We start from the raw sequence: 15,596 nt of genomic DNA on the forward strand, positions 1-15,596 counted from the left end.
GCTTAGGCATCTGGTCAGCACATGCTTTGGGGAGGTAGGCTCCAGGGAGGGAATCCCAGGGAATGTTAGCATTAAGGTGATCACATTTCTCTTCTGGTGATTGGTTTGAAGGTAGGAATGGAGCCCCGTTCTGGCCAATGGCTACAGGGGCAATTCTACGGTATAGGCAGGTACAGATCTCACAACTTAATGAAAGAGAAAAAAAGTCCTTTGTGCCCATGCCCTTCTTCTTCAAAATCCTGCCATGTGAGGATATGCCACCTACAGCTGCAGTGGTTAACTTGTTAAGAGAGGACAAGCTTAGGGAGGAATAGTCAGGATGTCAGGGATGGCACAGCAAAGGGGTAGACGGCCCTGGGACACCAGAGCCTCGTGGAGCTGACTCCAGGCTTCTTGCTGGGTGGGGTGATGGTCTAGATTATTGAGTCATGGGTGGTCAGGAATCCTCTTCCTTGCAGCTGACAGCAGTCCTAACTACAACCGCACTTTTAGTCTACCAAAAGGCAGGCCGACGGGCCCTGGTCTAAGACTTTCATTTAATTCCAAGGACACAGATAAGGAGCATATGAAGAACAAGAAGTGGAAAGCCCCAAACTGGACAGTAAGAAAGAAGAAAGGAGAAAGAACTAGGGAGAACCAAGGAGGGAGGGGTGTGCTCTGACAGCCCCTCTGCAGGAGGAGGAAGATGTTGGAAAATTGGTGTGACAGTTGAAACATTCAACAATCAGTATGGCACGGGCACCAGCCATCAGTGTGAAGTCACTGTCCCACACTCACAGAGGGTGGCTGTGTCAGACTAACACCAACAGTGCTTGGCAGGTAAGCAAGGGGAGAGTAGATTTAACTGTTGAGCACTACCCCCTACCCCCACCACCAAATTATGTGGAGTGGACAGGACTCGGAATTCCCTGTGTGCCTCTGAATGTCAGGAAGCCCTGTAGATAGCTGAGGTGAGAGCTGGCTGTCTTGCTTGGCTCTACTAGGGTCCCAGGCAAAGTCACCCAAGCCAGGGGGCAAGAAAAAGAGCCAGTGAGAGTTGACGGATGTCCTGGTCAGATTGGAGTACCACCAGACCCTAACTGGGGTGACCACAAGTTACACCTTCTATCAGCAAATGCTAATGGAATGCCCAGGGCAGGCACATCCCAGAAGCCACTAGTGCAGTGAGCAGTTCTGCCCAGTGGGGACGACAGAAGCCCCTGGATCCAAGGCCCCTCCTTCCTCTTGCACAATTTACCTCCCCTCTCCTTTACTCCTAGATGCTCCTTGGGCGAGGTCTGGGAAGGTTGGGCAGATCCTGCAAGTGGGGCTGCTGCCTGTCAACTCCATGCTTGGGTGACACAAAATGGTTGTTCAGTCACAGATTCAGACTGATGACTTATTGCACTCAGTCGACTTTGTCTCCTCCCTACCCAGCAGGGATGAGGTTTTGTGAAAAGCTCAAAGCACTTATAGGATAATAAGGAAGCCAGATTCTCTGCATGTCTGAGCTCCACGGGAGCACATGTGTTGCCGTGAAGCTTCTCTTTCCCAGGTTCAGCTCTCCCAAGAAGGCTCCACATGGCGAGCTGTGCAACGCGGTGCTGCCGATACCGGGTTCGGCCATGGTTACCACTCTCACTATGGTCTTAGTTTCACAACGTCATTTCTAAAATTTAGTTTCCAAAACTAAGTATGCATTCTAAAATATTCAAGTATAGATTTTGCCTGTGCTCATTAATCATTTTAAAATTAGCTATATTTTAATTATCTTTAGTTTCTCTCTCCCATTATAATTTAATTGAAATTTATAGCCAAACTGTTTTCCAAAATAGCTGGAATTGTCTTTTTAATTAAGCACTGCTTAAAATAGGGCAATCAGAAGACTTCTATCCATCCACTAATCCTCCTTGGGAGCTGGGTGAGGTGTCAGTCAATCATCAGTCAATTAAGGAAGAGAAAAGCTTCCAGAGGGTTAAGAGAAACGAAGAAACTCAGGGGATTACAGGATTACATAAGCATTACAGTAAAAGTAAATTAATTAATTAAATAAGACCCTGAATGTGGAGCACCCAGTTGTCTGAACAGCCGAAACCATGTGGTCCTTTCCCTCAAGGTCTTATATCATAAAGTGAGCTTGTATGAGAATTTATGAATTCTGGGCCAATGATCAAAAAGAAGATAAACAAGCACAAGTAATCATCCTTTAATAAAGCATGATTTTTTAATAAAAAAAATGTTCATCATGCCTACAGTTTATTCATCCAATAATCGCTAGGCTAAAAGGGGTGGGTGGAAGCAGCACCCTCTTCTGCTTCTGGGTGTGGCAACATACGTGATAAGAAAAGCACCCAGGCAGTGGCTCAGCATTTTGTAACTCAAATCTCCATGGTTATTTGTTTTTGAGAAGCCAGAGCCCATTCTGAAGCCCTGGGTTCTGAAAGGAGTCTAATCACCAGGCTAAACACAAAAATTATTTTATAAATTCCATTCTGTACTTTTATTTAAATGTGATTCATTGAAATACTGACTGATAGGCCCCAAAGAAGAAAAGGGCTCGATATTATTTGGGTCAAGAGTACTTTACTTGCAGGAAGGAAAAATCTTCTGGAAGGTTCCAAATGAAAGAAGACATTTGGATGTCTGATGGATCACTGGAATAATCTGATTTTGTGCTCTCACACTTGTGATTCTTAATGTCACGCTTTACAACTTCTTTATCCCTTAAACTTTCCTATAAAACACCATCGAAGGAGGGTGAAAAGAAGGCAAGTGGATATGTTTTCTACACCATCAGTGCAGAGGGGTGGCAATAGGGACCTTTAAGTTAGATTTGTAAAATTTTGTCCAGAACAAACATAATTATGCTATATGCAAATTAAAAGACTAAACATAATTAAATGATTTGTCTTCACATAAGAAAAGCATGTCTTAAGAGTCGATGCTTTGCACTTAAATGAAACAATATGAAGCAATTTGAATCTACATTGAGCAACATCCAAGCCTGATGTATATTTTCTGTATTTTAATCCAGATATTTTATTAGTATCTTTACAGTTTCTAAGTAGGGTTTTTTTTTTTTTTAATTTTTAAGATAAGCCCTCCATTTGTTGGCTCTTGGGAGGAATATATTTAGAAGTGAAGAACAGCTCCACCACAGCAGGGAAGACAGATTTTTTTTCATGTATTAGTTATTAGACTGTAATGCAATAATGAGGGCCTAGTTTTAAGATTGCCTTTTTATTCCCTTAGCCTGCTAAGCATGAAAACGTCTTCAGCGTTTCCCAGTAACAAGGTAAATACAGCCTGTCTAGATAGAGTTGGCACATCAACCCCATATCTGGCCATTTGGAGGTTATTTAATCTAAGGCAATTGCCCACATGAACCCAGCAACCTTCCCTGCTGTCCTGGGCACCACTTTGCAGGAAGCAGGAGCTGAGAAAAGTGTATTTCAGGTGGCTCATGAGGGAGAGAAGGCAGATGCTGCCTCTTCCAGGAACGTTCAATTGATTCTTCATTTGAAAAATCATTTATTACTGTGACAGTATTTTCTTTATTTAACTAGTTTTTATATGAACATTTAGTCACTATTTATCCCTGTATTCAAACATTCTATTTTAAAAACCCAGTGTTTAGAAATCCTGGTACATATTGATATAAATTGGCATGCTTTTATTACAATGAACAACAAAACAAGCCTGGATGCTAGTCATCCATTATCATGCATTACTAAAAAGATGCCCTTTCACATGTCTTTTACTAACCCTCCCAATATCCAAAATACCATTTGACAATAGTGGTTTGCTATTTTAGGAAAGCAATCAGGGTTGAAATAGTGTCACAATCAGCTAACGGTGCTAAGAATGGATGGGAGAGGGAGGTGCCGGAGGGCCCCAGACAGAGATGGTGAGAGTCAGTTCTTGGGGCAAGGGAAGTGGTGGGTGGGGATGGTGAGGGTAGGTGTGGGTGGGGGGTGCCTTTTCAGACCGAGGGAGACGCGGGTGTATAGGTCCAGAAATGGTGGTGGGAGTGAGTGGCAGAGACCTCAGGGCATTCTCTGCAGGTCATTATGTCTGGAGCCTAACTCAGAAGGTGTAAAGGCAGGCCAGCGGGCAGCAAGTAGGAACAAGGGAGTGGAGGGAGAGTGGGGGAGACTCCAGAGAAGACTGGGAAGTTGACAGAAGCAATGGTTGTTTGAGTGTGAGCCGGTGACAGAGCAAGTAGTGGACAAGTCCAAGTCTAGCTCAGTCGTGTTATAGATTAGATGGCCTCGGAGGGAGGAGATGGTTTGGAGCAGGGTAGACTTTGAATTTCATTCCAGACTTGTCTTTGTGAGAGACCCGAGGGTGCGGCTGGGGTGCCATTTGGAAAGGAAGGGCCTAATTAGGTGTGAAGAATTACTAGGGTTCCTTTTCGAAGTGTTCCATGTAAGAGCAAACTTTCCTAAATTTATAAAGGGGAATCTGTAACTCAGTCCACAAACATAAGGGCTACAGCATGTGAAATTAAATTTAGAAATCTATCACTTTTTTCAGAAATGCCAGCAGTAACAAAATCCAGCAAGCAGCGAGCCTCTTCTGAGCTGTTGTTCGCCCCTGTGCCGTCTTCGCGCTTGACACTCAGAGTGGCCACAGAGGAAGCCCACACGTTTCGCCCCATCCTAGCTGTGCCTCCACACTTCCTTGCTGTCAAGCTCTCAACGTGGCCAGGGTGCAGAGAGGATGACGTTCTAAATGGACACTTCATAAATCCCGGGAGACGCCATTAATATTGCCTGGAATCGTGTTGGCCATGATTGTCACTGAGCACTCACAGCACTAGCTGCCATTTTCTCCAGATAAAAACCATCCCCCATGGTACTTACTCCAGGTAATCTCTTTTCCTGAGCACATTTATTTTATCATTATTTCTCCAGTATCTCACCTCACATGAGCTGTTATACTTTGTTCTATTGTTCCAGTGCCATTGGTAGCAATTGGTGTTCAATCTTTCATGAAAATATTGCCACTTTAGAATTTGAAAACATTGTGAGATTCTTAAAGATATAGTAGAGGGCACTGTTTAACGTATAAATATATTAAACATATAAATATAACCTCTTTAGGACCTGGAAACATTTTTGTCAATTCTGATTAAAGTAATGTACTGTCATTATTTGTCAATTGTATTCTCTTTTTAAAATAATAAAGTTTTCTAGTGTCTTTCTTGATTGATTGATTCATTCATCCATTTATTCATCTAGCACACACTTACTAGGTGCTTACTAGGTGTTTTGCAAATTTCAGGTACTAGGGACATAGTGAACAAAAGAAACAAAATCTTCTGCTCTTACTGAACTTACCTCCCAGCCAGGGAGGACAGACCATACTAATGCAAAATGCAAAAATAAGATTTGTGTGTGTTTACTAAATTATCATGGAACATCACTGAAGCTTTTTTTTTTTTTCTTGTTTTATACTGAGCGAAATAGTACTTGTGATTAAATACTTAGACAAAATCTTTGGTGCAGTTCAATTTTATTATATTCATATTTTTTATTGGATTGCAAGTATTTTTTTCCTTTTGATTTAACGAAGTTGATTAAAATCTAGCCCTTTAACCAGCACAGTGTAATATATACATGTTTGAAAGAGTCTTAGAATAGTGGGTCCATTTTTCTTACTTTAGAGATAAATAACTGAAGCTCAGAGATATCACATGACTTCTCCAAGGATATACAGTTGATGGAACAAAATCCAGTACTTTGAGGAAGTTACTATAGCAATATTGACAATTATAACAACACAGTGTGAAATAATACTAGCAGTGAGCTTGATGTATTGCCAAATTAAAAAAAATCATGAATCAAACAGTGTGGAGTGGCTTAAAAGCATAAGCTAAGTTATCTGAATTGAATGAGGGAGGTGGAATTGCACAAAAATATTCATGAACTGCAGTCACAGAATTGTGTTTCATGGAGGCCATCTCTTAATCCTCAAAGTGCATTCATTTTTTCAATTTTAGAGTATAATTAAGTTTATTCCTTTATTGACTATTTTAAGGGACACTTACAGGATTATAAAAATAAAAGCCAAGATACCTGAATATCCATTTAAGCTTGCTAAATAAACTCCCTTTTCCTGTACCTCCCTAGGCAACAAATCCTGAGCACACATCTCTACGGCATGAGTCATTGCTTTTGAGATCACATTCTCTGAGCAAGAGCAGAGAAATCGATACCTCTCGCAAGGTTGTAGACGTGCAGGAAACTGATTAGTCATTAACCTATTCTCGCTCCTCCCAGTGCTCATGGAAGGAATCCCAGCATCTCCGTGGATCCGGAAAAAGTACTACTAACAAACTTCTTAATGGCCGTGGCCATTTGTGAAAGGTCTATTCTGAAATACCAGTACCATCTTCTCACATGTTTAAGGGCCAAAAAAGCCAGTAAATCACCTAAAATCAGATTTTACAGATGATTTTATGAAATATTTATTCTAATATTGTCACTGAAAATATAATTCATCAAATAAGCCAAGTAAGTAGGGTCTTTCAAAAGCATGCAGAGATCGTTCGTCACTGGATGGATAAGAAAATGAATATATTAATGCAACATTGAGCATCGTTTTTCTGATGCTCTAAAAACTGAGCTGCAAGAGTACTTTAATGAGCTGAAAGAGTTAATTTGACTTCTAAGAGCCACACGCTGGCTTTGGTTGGGTGGATTCTGTATTCCCAGACTCTGGTTCAATAAAAATGTAAATGTTATCTGGGTACACAAAACATATTTCATGGTGATAATGAATCTGTTGACATAATGTTCATACTTTATTATATAAATTTTAGTAATGTATTTGCCAGGGAGAAAAATGAATACACGGGGAAATACTCTGTGCTTCGCTCTACAGTATGCTCTGGGTTCGCTGGCACATGTCTGCGTCTGTCCTTGGCGCAGTTTGCCGGCCGGCCTTTATTTAATCAATCAGAGCCCTGTGGACGTTGAGAGGAACACGACAGCGTCATTGACTGAGCTAATCTAACTGGATTTGAAATAGGAACTAAATGGGTTATTTTTAAAGCTAAACCCATTGATGCATAAATCTGTCCTGCAGCGTGGTTAGATTTATAATCGATCAGGTGTGCCAGTGTGTGAAGTCTGTGAAACGTGACCAAATTAGGAGGGTATAGGTGTCCTGGAGTCCCTGGGCAGAGGAGACTTTGTCCTTAGTGTGGCAACCCCTAGGCTTTGCACACAGGCCCAGATAAGAGTGCTAGCAGGATGGGCTTTCTAATTTGCAGGGCCCAGGGCACAGTGGACATGCAGAGCCCTTTGTTCAATATAATTAAGAATTTCCAGGTGGTGACAGCAGAACCTTAAAGCAGCTGCACAAGTCACAGGCCCAGAAAGTAGGCCCTGCCTGCTGGGTTGTGAGGATGGAGGGCTGCCCTCTAGCGTTGCAGGAAAAAGGAATCCTGCTTCCTAATAGTTGCTTTTTATTTTTTCTCTCCCTTAGGCCCAGTTGGAGCTTCCCCAGTGGGTTCGTTTCTTTATGCATTGTTTTCACGAATAAATTGATATAGAGTAAATACATGGGAGAACCCTTGCTGTCCATGCCTTAAACTTGGTGGAACAGCCCTGCTATTCAAAGGAGCAAAAATGTGCCAGAGGATTCCTTGGGGTCCCATTAGTTGCGTGTGTATTTCATGCTTCTGGCTTTGTACTAAAGGACATTTTTCATTGCATGTCACGCTGCTTGTCAGTTATTATTTCATTTTTTTTCCTTTTAAATAGAAATGTGAACTTTTAAAAAGGCATACTTAGTGCAATTGATTCTAAAACACTGATAGAGTAACTATAGTGATTATTCTGTTTCACATTTTTTTAAAACATAAAGCCATGACAGAGGCCCCCATAAAAATAAGCACCAAAAACAAAACAAAGCCAACAAATCCTCAGAGACACCTGACATATCCTTGATTTTTATATTATTTTCCTATTAAGGCCTGTGTCTATGGTGATGAAATTTAAATTGTAGGGACAAGGAGAAGAGGTGGAGAAGAAAGGTTGATTTTTTGCTACTGTTTTGCTTTTTTGTAACCTTATTTTTCAAAGTACACATAAACCTCCTACAAGAGTCTCAGGATCCCTGTCTTTTTTTTTTTTTCCTGATCATCTGGCACTTGGTAGGCATCATGTAAATATTTGTTGAATGAATTAATGAAGGAGTTAGTGTTAAAAAAAATCCCAGAAGCATCACGTGCAAAATTATCAACATGCAGATTCTCTCTAATTATATTCTGCCACCATATTTTACCAAAATCTCTTAAAAGTCTTACAACAACTCTCCTTATCATTCATAGAATAGTCATATATGTATGTGTATAGTACAGATACTGGCCATAAAACGCCACTTCCCCACTAGAAAGGAGAAAGTAATTAAACATTTCCTTTCCCCTCACAAGTCTTTCTGCTCTTTTTTTCCAGAAACCTAAGTTCCAGATTATTTATTTTTTCTTCCTTCTTGAGTGGGTGAAGGCAGACGTTTGTCAATACGAGGGGTGAAGAAGCAGCAAGAATTGGAGAGAAGATGAGTAATTAGGATGTTGCTAGCACAGGAAAGGACTGGAAATGTGCAACTCTGCCCACCCAGAAAGGCTGCGGACACAGCAGGAGGAAGAGAGAGACTCAACACAATGGAGGCTGTGTTCCCCCTTCCCACTCAACCGTGTTTCCTTAGGAGAATCAGGTTCTGGATATTTATATTATACGTTCGGTTCATCAGTGTTGCCTGTCTTTGAAGCACACTCTCAGAACCTCCCAAATCTAAAATCTGGGAGTACAGCAGTCACATTCCCCCAGATCAAAAGAAAGTACCAAGCCCAATGAGAGGCTGAGATTGAAATCAGCCGGTTACAGTCACGGGTGGATGTTGGAGGGGAGGGACAGCAGAGGAGAGACCCGACAGAGAAGAGGATTTCATCTGCTGCTAGGGCGGGAGGAATGGCAGTGGGAGGTGGGGCTTGGGACCTGCAGGAGAAGTCCAAGAGACACCCCTCCCATCCATCGCCTTCTCCCACTTCTCTGCAGGTCCAGAGCAGGAGGGAACAGGGACCAAGGAGGAGCCCGGTGGGGCAGGACTCCCTGCCAAGGACCCGGTGTCCTGGACAGGCCCCTGAGTCCAGTACCCACCTCTCCGCCCCGCCCCCGCGGGCCCGCCTGGGGTCTCTCCAAGACCGCCCAGCAGCGGCGGTGGAGCTGAGCCGATCCCTTTCCCTGAACCCCTAGGCCCAGAAGGCATTAGCTGCCACTAAAAATAAAGTCCCTGGAAGGCTCCTGGTCCGGGTCTCCTGGCATGGCCTGGGTCCTGTGTTCACAGGATAGCCAGCTACCATGTCCCTGTACAAGAGGGGAACAGGACAGCCCGGACGGGCAGCGGGCCAGATGGACGAGGTTCCCAGGTCCTAGGTAGTGCCAAAGGGTCAGCGTCCTGCGCACTGGTCGTCTACTGGAAGAGATGAGAAGTGCATAGGGACAGCCCTCTAGGCTGCTTTCTGGTGACAAGACAGAGGAGGGTCACCGTACTCCGAATTCCTTGGGAGGGGGTGGGATTTGGGAGTTTTTGGGCCAGATAAGAGGAAAGCTCCAGAAGGGAGGTTTCTTTGGAGATAAGCGATGAAACCCCCTGGTGTCCAGGGAAAGGACCAGCAGCCTCGACTCCCAAGCATGTTGGGAGGGGACACTGCGCCGATGATGTGTGTCCCCGCAGGTGTCCTGACCCATCTTTAGTGTCTCCTGCTTCCGGGCCCCCAAGGTGGCGGGGAGGGAGCTAATCCCAGAGCCGACCCCTTCCACGCCGGCTCCCAGCCGCGCTCCCCCGGGCGCCCTCACTGCCGGCCGTGCCAGGGGGTCCGGGAGGACCACGACCCACCAGAGGGCACCTGGTAAACCTCTGGCATGGAATACCCTGGCCCACAGGGCACCTCCAAAGTGCGACTGAACCCGAAAGCAAAGCGAAGGGCGCAAGGGAGGCTGCCCATCAGAGGACGCGGCGGGGTTACAGCGTTTAATCACAGCCGCTTCACTCCTAAATTGCCCATTGGCACTGTTTTCTTCCGAGGTCCCCTCGCGTTTCAGCGCCCTTCCACCCCGCGCAGGGGAGGTCCCCCGGCCCTGGCAGAGAGTGGAGAGGAGCGCGGGCGCCCCGGACCCGCTGTGCTGGGGGGAAGGAGGACGGGAAACCCCTACCCACTATGGGAGGCCGGAGGGTAGGAGATCCCCTCCTGTGCTCCAAGAGAGTGAAAAAGAGCAAGTCCCCTCAGTCTTGTGAATAGGAGGCACTAAAGGCCAAAGGGCGGGAGGTCACCTCCCAGGTGCGCTCTGTGACCCTGCAGAGGAGCTTGGGAGGACCCCCTCCTCTGCCCCTCCAGGCAGCCCACCAAGAGGCTGGGAGACCTGGAAAGTGGCAGTGTCCCTCCCCGCTGCCCTTTGAGGTAGTGAGAGGAGGTCAGGAGCCCTGGCAGTCCTTAGAGCCAGGTGGGAGGCGGGGAGGGCAGAGAGCGGACCCCCACCCTCCCCGCGATCTGAGTTAGTGTAGAGGGGGGTTGGAGTCCCTCCCACCACCCGCGACACCCAGGCTGTGCTGGGGAAAGGGCAGAGAGGGCGGACGATCCTGTGGCTGAGCGTGGGAGGGCGGAGGGGAGGACCACCCGGGTCCCGGCGCGGCGGTGCCTCCAGCCCACTGCCCCTCCATCCGTCAGCGCCCCACTGTCCTCAGCTCCCCGCCCGCCGTCGGGGGGCGGCGGCTGGGGGAGGCCGGGCGCCGCCCCTGCGCGGAGCGGGGCTGCGCGGCGCGGGGTTGGGGGAGGCGGGCCGAGGGGCCCCTGTCGAGCCCGCCCCCTCCCGCGCGGTGGCGGCGGCGGCGCCCGGAGCTGCCCCCGAGGCCGCCGCCCGGCCCCCGCCCGCGCGTCAGAGCGCCCAGCACGGGGCGCCGAGCTCCGCCCGAGCCGGAGGCCCCTGCGCGCAGCTCCGTGCACCGGCAGCCGGGCCGGCCGAGGCGGCGCGGGCGTGGGACGCGGGAGGCGGCGGCGAGCGGCGCTGGCCCGGCCGGGCGCGCACCGCGGGCGCCCCGCGAGCCGCCCCGATGTGGCAGGAGGCGATGCGGCGCCGCCGCTACCTGCGGGACCGCGCCGAGGCTGTGGCGGCGGCGGCGGGCGGCGGAGACGGGCTGCCACGGTCCCGGGACTGGCTGTACGAGTCCTACTACTGCATGAGCCAGCAGCACCCGCTCATCGTCTTCCTGCTGCTCATCGTCATGGGCTCCTGCCTCGCCCTGCTTGCCCTCTTCTTCGCCTTCGGGCTGGTGAGTGGCTTCCCCGTGGGCCCTGCCCCGCGCATTCCCCGGCCCCGAGGGGGACCCGGCTCGCCGAGCCGTGTCCCGCCCGGGCTGTCCTCGGCTCGCCGCGCCCTGCCCTTCCTGCCGGCTCGCAGCCGGCCTGGCTCGGGCAACGGCTGTGGGCAAGAGAAAAGTTTCCTTGGAAGGCTCTGCCCAAAATAAAGTTGCCAAGGTGTTCGCCAGGTGGACGGGCAGGGCGTGTTTTTCACATCTGTGCGCACCCGCTGGCAAACTCCTCCGCGCTCGCCGGCGGGCGCCGCTGCCCGCAGCATCCGCTCAGATCGGTCTCCGCCGACCAACCCTGGGCTGCCTCAGCAAGTCCGCTGCCTCCAGTCCCTTTCCTCTGGCGGAGCCCTGAGCTGGCGTTTTACTTTGGACTGGGCATTATCGCACCCTGTAAAAAGCCTGCCTTGGGAAAGTGGTTAGTGGCAAGGAAAATGAAAAAAAAAAAAAAAAAAAAGTCCATCTTTGCCTTTAAATCTGTATGTATTTAGCCCCATAGAAAGTGATGGGGTGTTGACCTGTTGTGACTCCTTCATCCTCTGATTTTACAAATAAGCAGCATTTTGGATGGACCCTTGCTTTCCTGTTTCTAGATGAGTAGTTAATGTGTTTACAGTTTGGGGCAGGTTATTAAAGTGGATTTCATCACTAGGAGCATCGTGCAGCTCAACAGCTGATGTCAATTTTGCCAGTTCATATTTTTCAAGCAGAGATCCTTGGCTTGCTTTCTTGAACAGTGAGAGGAAATCTGTAGATGGCGGTAACTTCCTGTTACTGATCTCTCCAAGTGTGTGGTTCAAACTTTTGTACCGGGTATAATATGTGTGTGCAGATTTTGTGCAAGGCGTCAATTGTCGATTATCCAGTGAGATTTTTTTGGTCAGTGGTTGATCTGGGAATGTCTCCACTGAATGATATTTTTTGAGCTTAGACTATAAACAAGAGCCTATATTTATTTGTGTCCACCAGCAAAGAAGTGGATTTTGCTTATGTTTCACCAAGTGCATAAAATAGCTGTCCTTGGTATTTGGCAGTTTGTTTCGGATATCCTGAGCCAGATGGTGCTCAAATGTGATGCATGGGAAGAATTGTTACCATCATATTTTTTTAAAAATAAAATTTCCCTTTTTCCCCACACTACTCAATGGGTGCTGTCTTCTGATTGAGTTCAATGAGGTAAGAATAGAAAATAGAACGTAGGAGGCCATGAAGTCACAGATCGCAAACTGGTTCTCGTACTATAAAACGTGGAGCGGAGAGCACCTTTTGATCCTTGTAGACTAGATGTGCATGCAGGGCAGCCCTGACCCCCGCATGTAACTGGCCTTGAATGCTCCCTGGGATGGCATTTTTATCTCTCTTTACTACTTTTGGGACTGAAAGGACTTGGAGAGGGATTTCTGCTCAGTCTTATTGGCAAGCTGGGTCTCTAAAAACATCTCCTTTTTGTTCCTCTACTTGTAGGGAAGAAAAAACATCAAGGTTTTCCTTTGGAAATCTGTTCTGCCAGGGCATTTCTGCTTGTGATTCTCTTGAATCTGTAATTCAAACCTGTTCTGGCTTGTTCTTTTCTAAATGGAAGGAGGAGCAGGTGATGTCCTATTTATAGCACCATTAATATATTTAAAGACAAATGTGAAGTTCATGCCACCCTACACAACCCACTTTGTTTTCTATGATAGAGAACACTAATTTCTTAAATCCCATTGATAGAGATGTTCTTGAATGGGTCACTCAGAGATTTAGCATAGTCGGGCTTAAAACACTCTTCTTTGAAATGTCTTGGTTCTCTTTGTATTAGCGTTCCTTTACGCAGTTCCTTAATGTTCCAAATTGCTTGGTGCAAATGTTAAAGTAGTATTCTTTTTCAAACTTTATCCAGGCATCGTTTCCTTGACAAATCAATCATTTCCGCTCTTCCCTTGAATTTGGCTACATCATTTTAAGCACTTAGCAGGTATTTCCCATGGCATGGCTGCCACTCACAGCGAGGCCCAGAGACAGTGAAATGGGTCCTGTTCTTGGCTGCACCCGGGCCATCACGGTCTCACATCCACCATGTAAATCCTTCAAAGATAACAGCTGTGCAGAAATGTTCCAGAATCAGAGAGGGTAACTCAGTCTGGTAGAAAGGTGACCTTCAGGTGGAGACTGCACTGCCAGGCCACGTCAGAAATGGGCACTGTCTTCCTAAACTGGACCTGGGTTGGCACTGGGATGATTTTGGGCTCACATCAGCTCATTTCTATTTTGATTTTAGTAACAGCATAACCAGCATTTCTGCTTTCCAAAAAATGTTTCCCATCTAGATAGTCAAAGACATTTAGGGTAAGAACATCTGAAGATGGAATATTGCTTGGAGCTGTGTTCTTGTGGGTGGGATGGTTCCTTTCTCAGACCTAGTAGGGCTTTGTTTCTAAGAGGTCTCTACCTTGGGAGATGGAATGGTTGCCTTGGGGCTCTGCCCAAGTTTCCACCTTGGAGCACTTTACTCGAATAGCTGGGCTCTCATGTAATTCAGGAGCTAAGCAGATCTATTTTTGCTGCCTAAAATCTTGGACAGATTCCTTCTTTCCCCTGGATCTGCCTGATTTTGATTTCCATTAGACTTTCATCAGTTCTTGTCACAGAAAAAGTCTGGCAATTTTCTTAACGCACATCCCTAGTCTCCTAGAACATTTGGACTACAAAATGATCTCAGCATAATCCTAATGCATAGAGGTGTTTTTCTATGTGTAATATGTACTTGCCTTTGTATGAGGCAATTTTAAATATATAATAAAAAGAAAAAAATTAAGCTTTGTTTTGATTTTATATTTCCCTAGTCGACATTGTTCACAAAATGATTTCTTTTAATTTCAGTCTGTGGTCAGTCCATGATTCTGTGTTGTTGACCATGAAGTTAAAGTGATCCTTACAGTGTTTTTTAAACTGTAAAAATACATACTAAATTGAAACTTCACAGTCTTGCTTAATTGATTATTTTCTACATAAAAACTATTAAGTGAGTTTCATCCCATATTTGTTCATAATTATCTGAAGACATGATACAAAGTAAATAGAACATGTGATGGTATTTCTTGGATTTTAATATTCTGTTTAGTAATATGAAAAATATTTTCTGTTGTTTATAATGGAAAGTTTTAATGAAAAACCTTATTTTTTCAACATCAGTTTATTGAGTGCCTCCCAAGTGCCAGGCATGGTGACAATGCTGGGGTGAGAAACCAAATAAACTTGACCCCTGGCATCAGGAAACTTAGAACTAGTGGGACCAAGCTTTAAGGTATGTCATTTTGTTTTTTAGAACTGGTTCTCCTTACTGAACGCATTAAAACTCCTTTTCAGAATTTAATGCTCTCATTTATTATGTCCAAAATCAGCCAGCTTATCTCAAAATTTGCCTGTCATTGTTAAGAAAGGTTGACATATTTTTTTTAGTTTGTCAAAATACCAGCTGGCTTCAGCCAGATTTGTTTTGGTTAAAATTTATGATTAGGAATAGTCAATATTTCAATTTGAGTGAAAAAATTTTATTACCATAAATTTTAAATAGTCGAATGATGCAATGAAATGAATTTTTTTAGGATGATACTGAAATAAGAGTATTCACTTTTATTAAATCTAAACAGGTAATATGCATGACTAAAAAGATGACCCCGTGCTTTATGGTGATATGATGAACTAGATTTTTACAACAGTAACCATAAGTACATTTTATTACAAATCAATTTTCCAGCATCAGATATTTTTTCTAAGGGCAGATATATCAATGTGTTTCTTTTATCTATACATTAAGAAAGAATCTTATTTTTACAACACAAGTAAACAGACCCAATCATTTGTAGAAGGAAATTGACTTTATTCTTGCAGACAATCTTTCAGCGCCCCCAGTAGGTGATAGAATCACCCTCTTCCTTGGGAGTTGAAGGCCAGGAAGGCAGGTATTAAATACGTGCAACATCTCTGGGGAACAGAAAATTCTGTGCATACTTTCCATAGTCCTATAATTCTAGGGGGTGGAGGGCAATAGAACATATTTTTAGGTATTGGAGTAAAAGTAGCTAAAGATATATCTTTTTGTGCATTTCTATACATGCAGGAAAATCTTACTCTGCAGGTGTTTGTAATTTGCAACCAGTAATTCACTAAGTCGTTTTAGTTATAATTTACCTGTGGTATAACAAAGGCCAAGGAAAAGCTGTAATTTTCTGCAGGAAAGATGGTTGCAGTTTAGAAGA

The 15,596-nt window shown here is 45.4% G+C and overlaps 1 protein-coding gene across 1 annotated transcript in view; it reads left to right on the top strand.

Annotated features, from left to right (window-relative positions):
- Positions 1 to 10,941: 10,941 nt before the first annotated feature.
- The window catches only part of ADCY2 (adenylate cyclase 2), a 369,183-nt gene continuing 364,528 nt past the window's right edge, over positions 10,942 to 15,596 (top strand). The window contains exon 1 of the mRNA XM_069492150.1: positions 10,942 to 11,319. Coding sequence (XP_069348251.1) covers positions 11,101 to 11,319 — 219 coding nt within the window. The 5' untranslated portion in view covers positions 10,942 to 11,100. The remainder of the gene's footprint in view (positions 11,320 to 15,596) is intronic.

The sequence above is a fragment of the Eulemur rufifrons genome, chromosome 17 (assembly GCF_041146395.1).
Source record: "Eulemur rufifrons isolate Redbay chromosome 17, OSU_ERuf_1, whole genome shotgun sequence".
Taxonomy (NCBI): domain Eukaryota; kingdom Metazoa; phylum Chordata; class Mammalia; order Primates; family Lemuridae; genus Eulemur; species Eulemur rufifrons.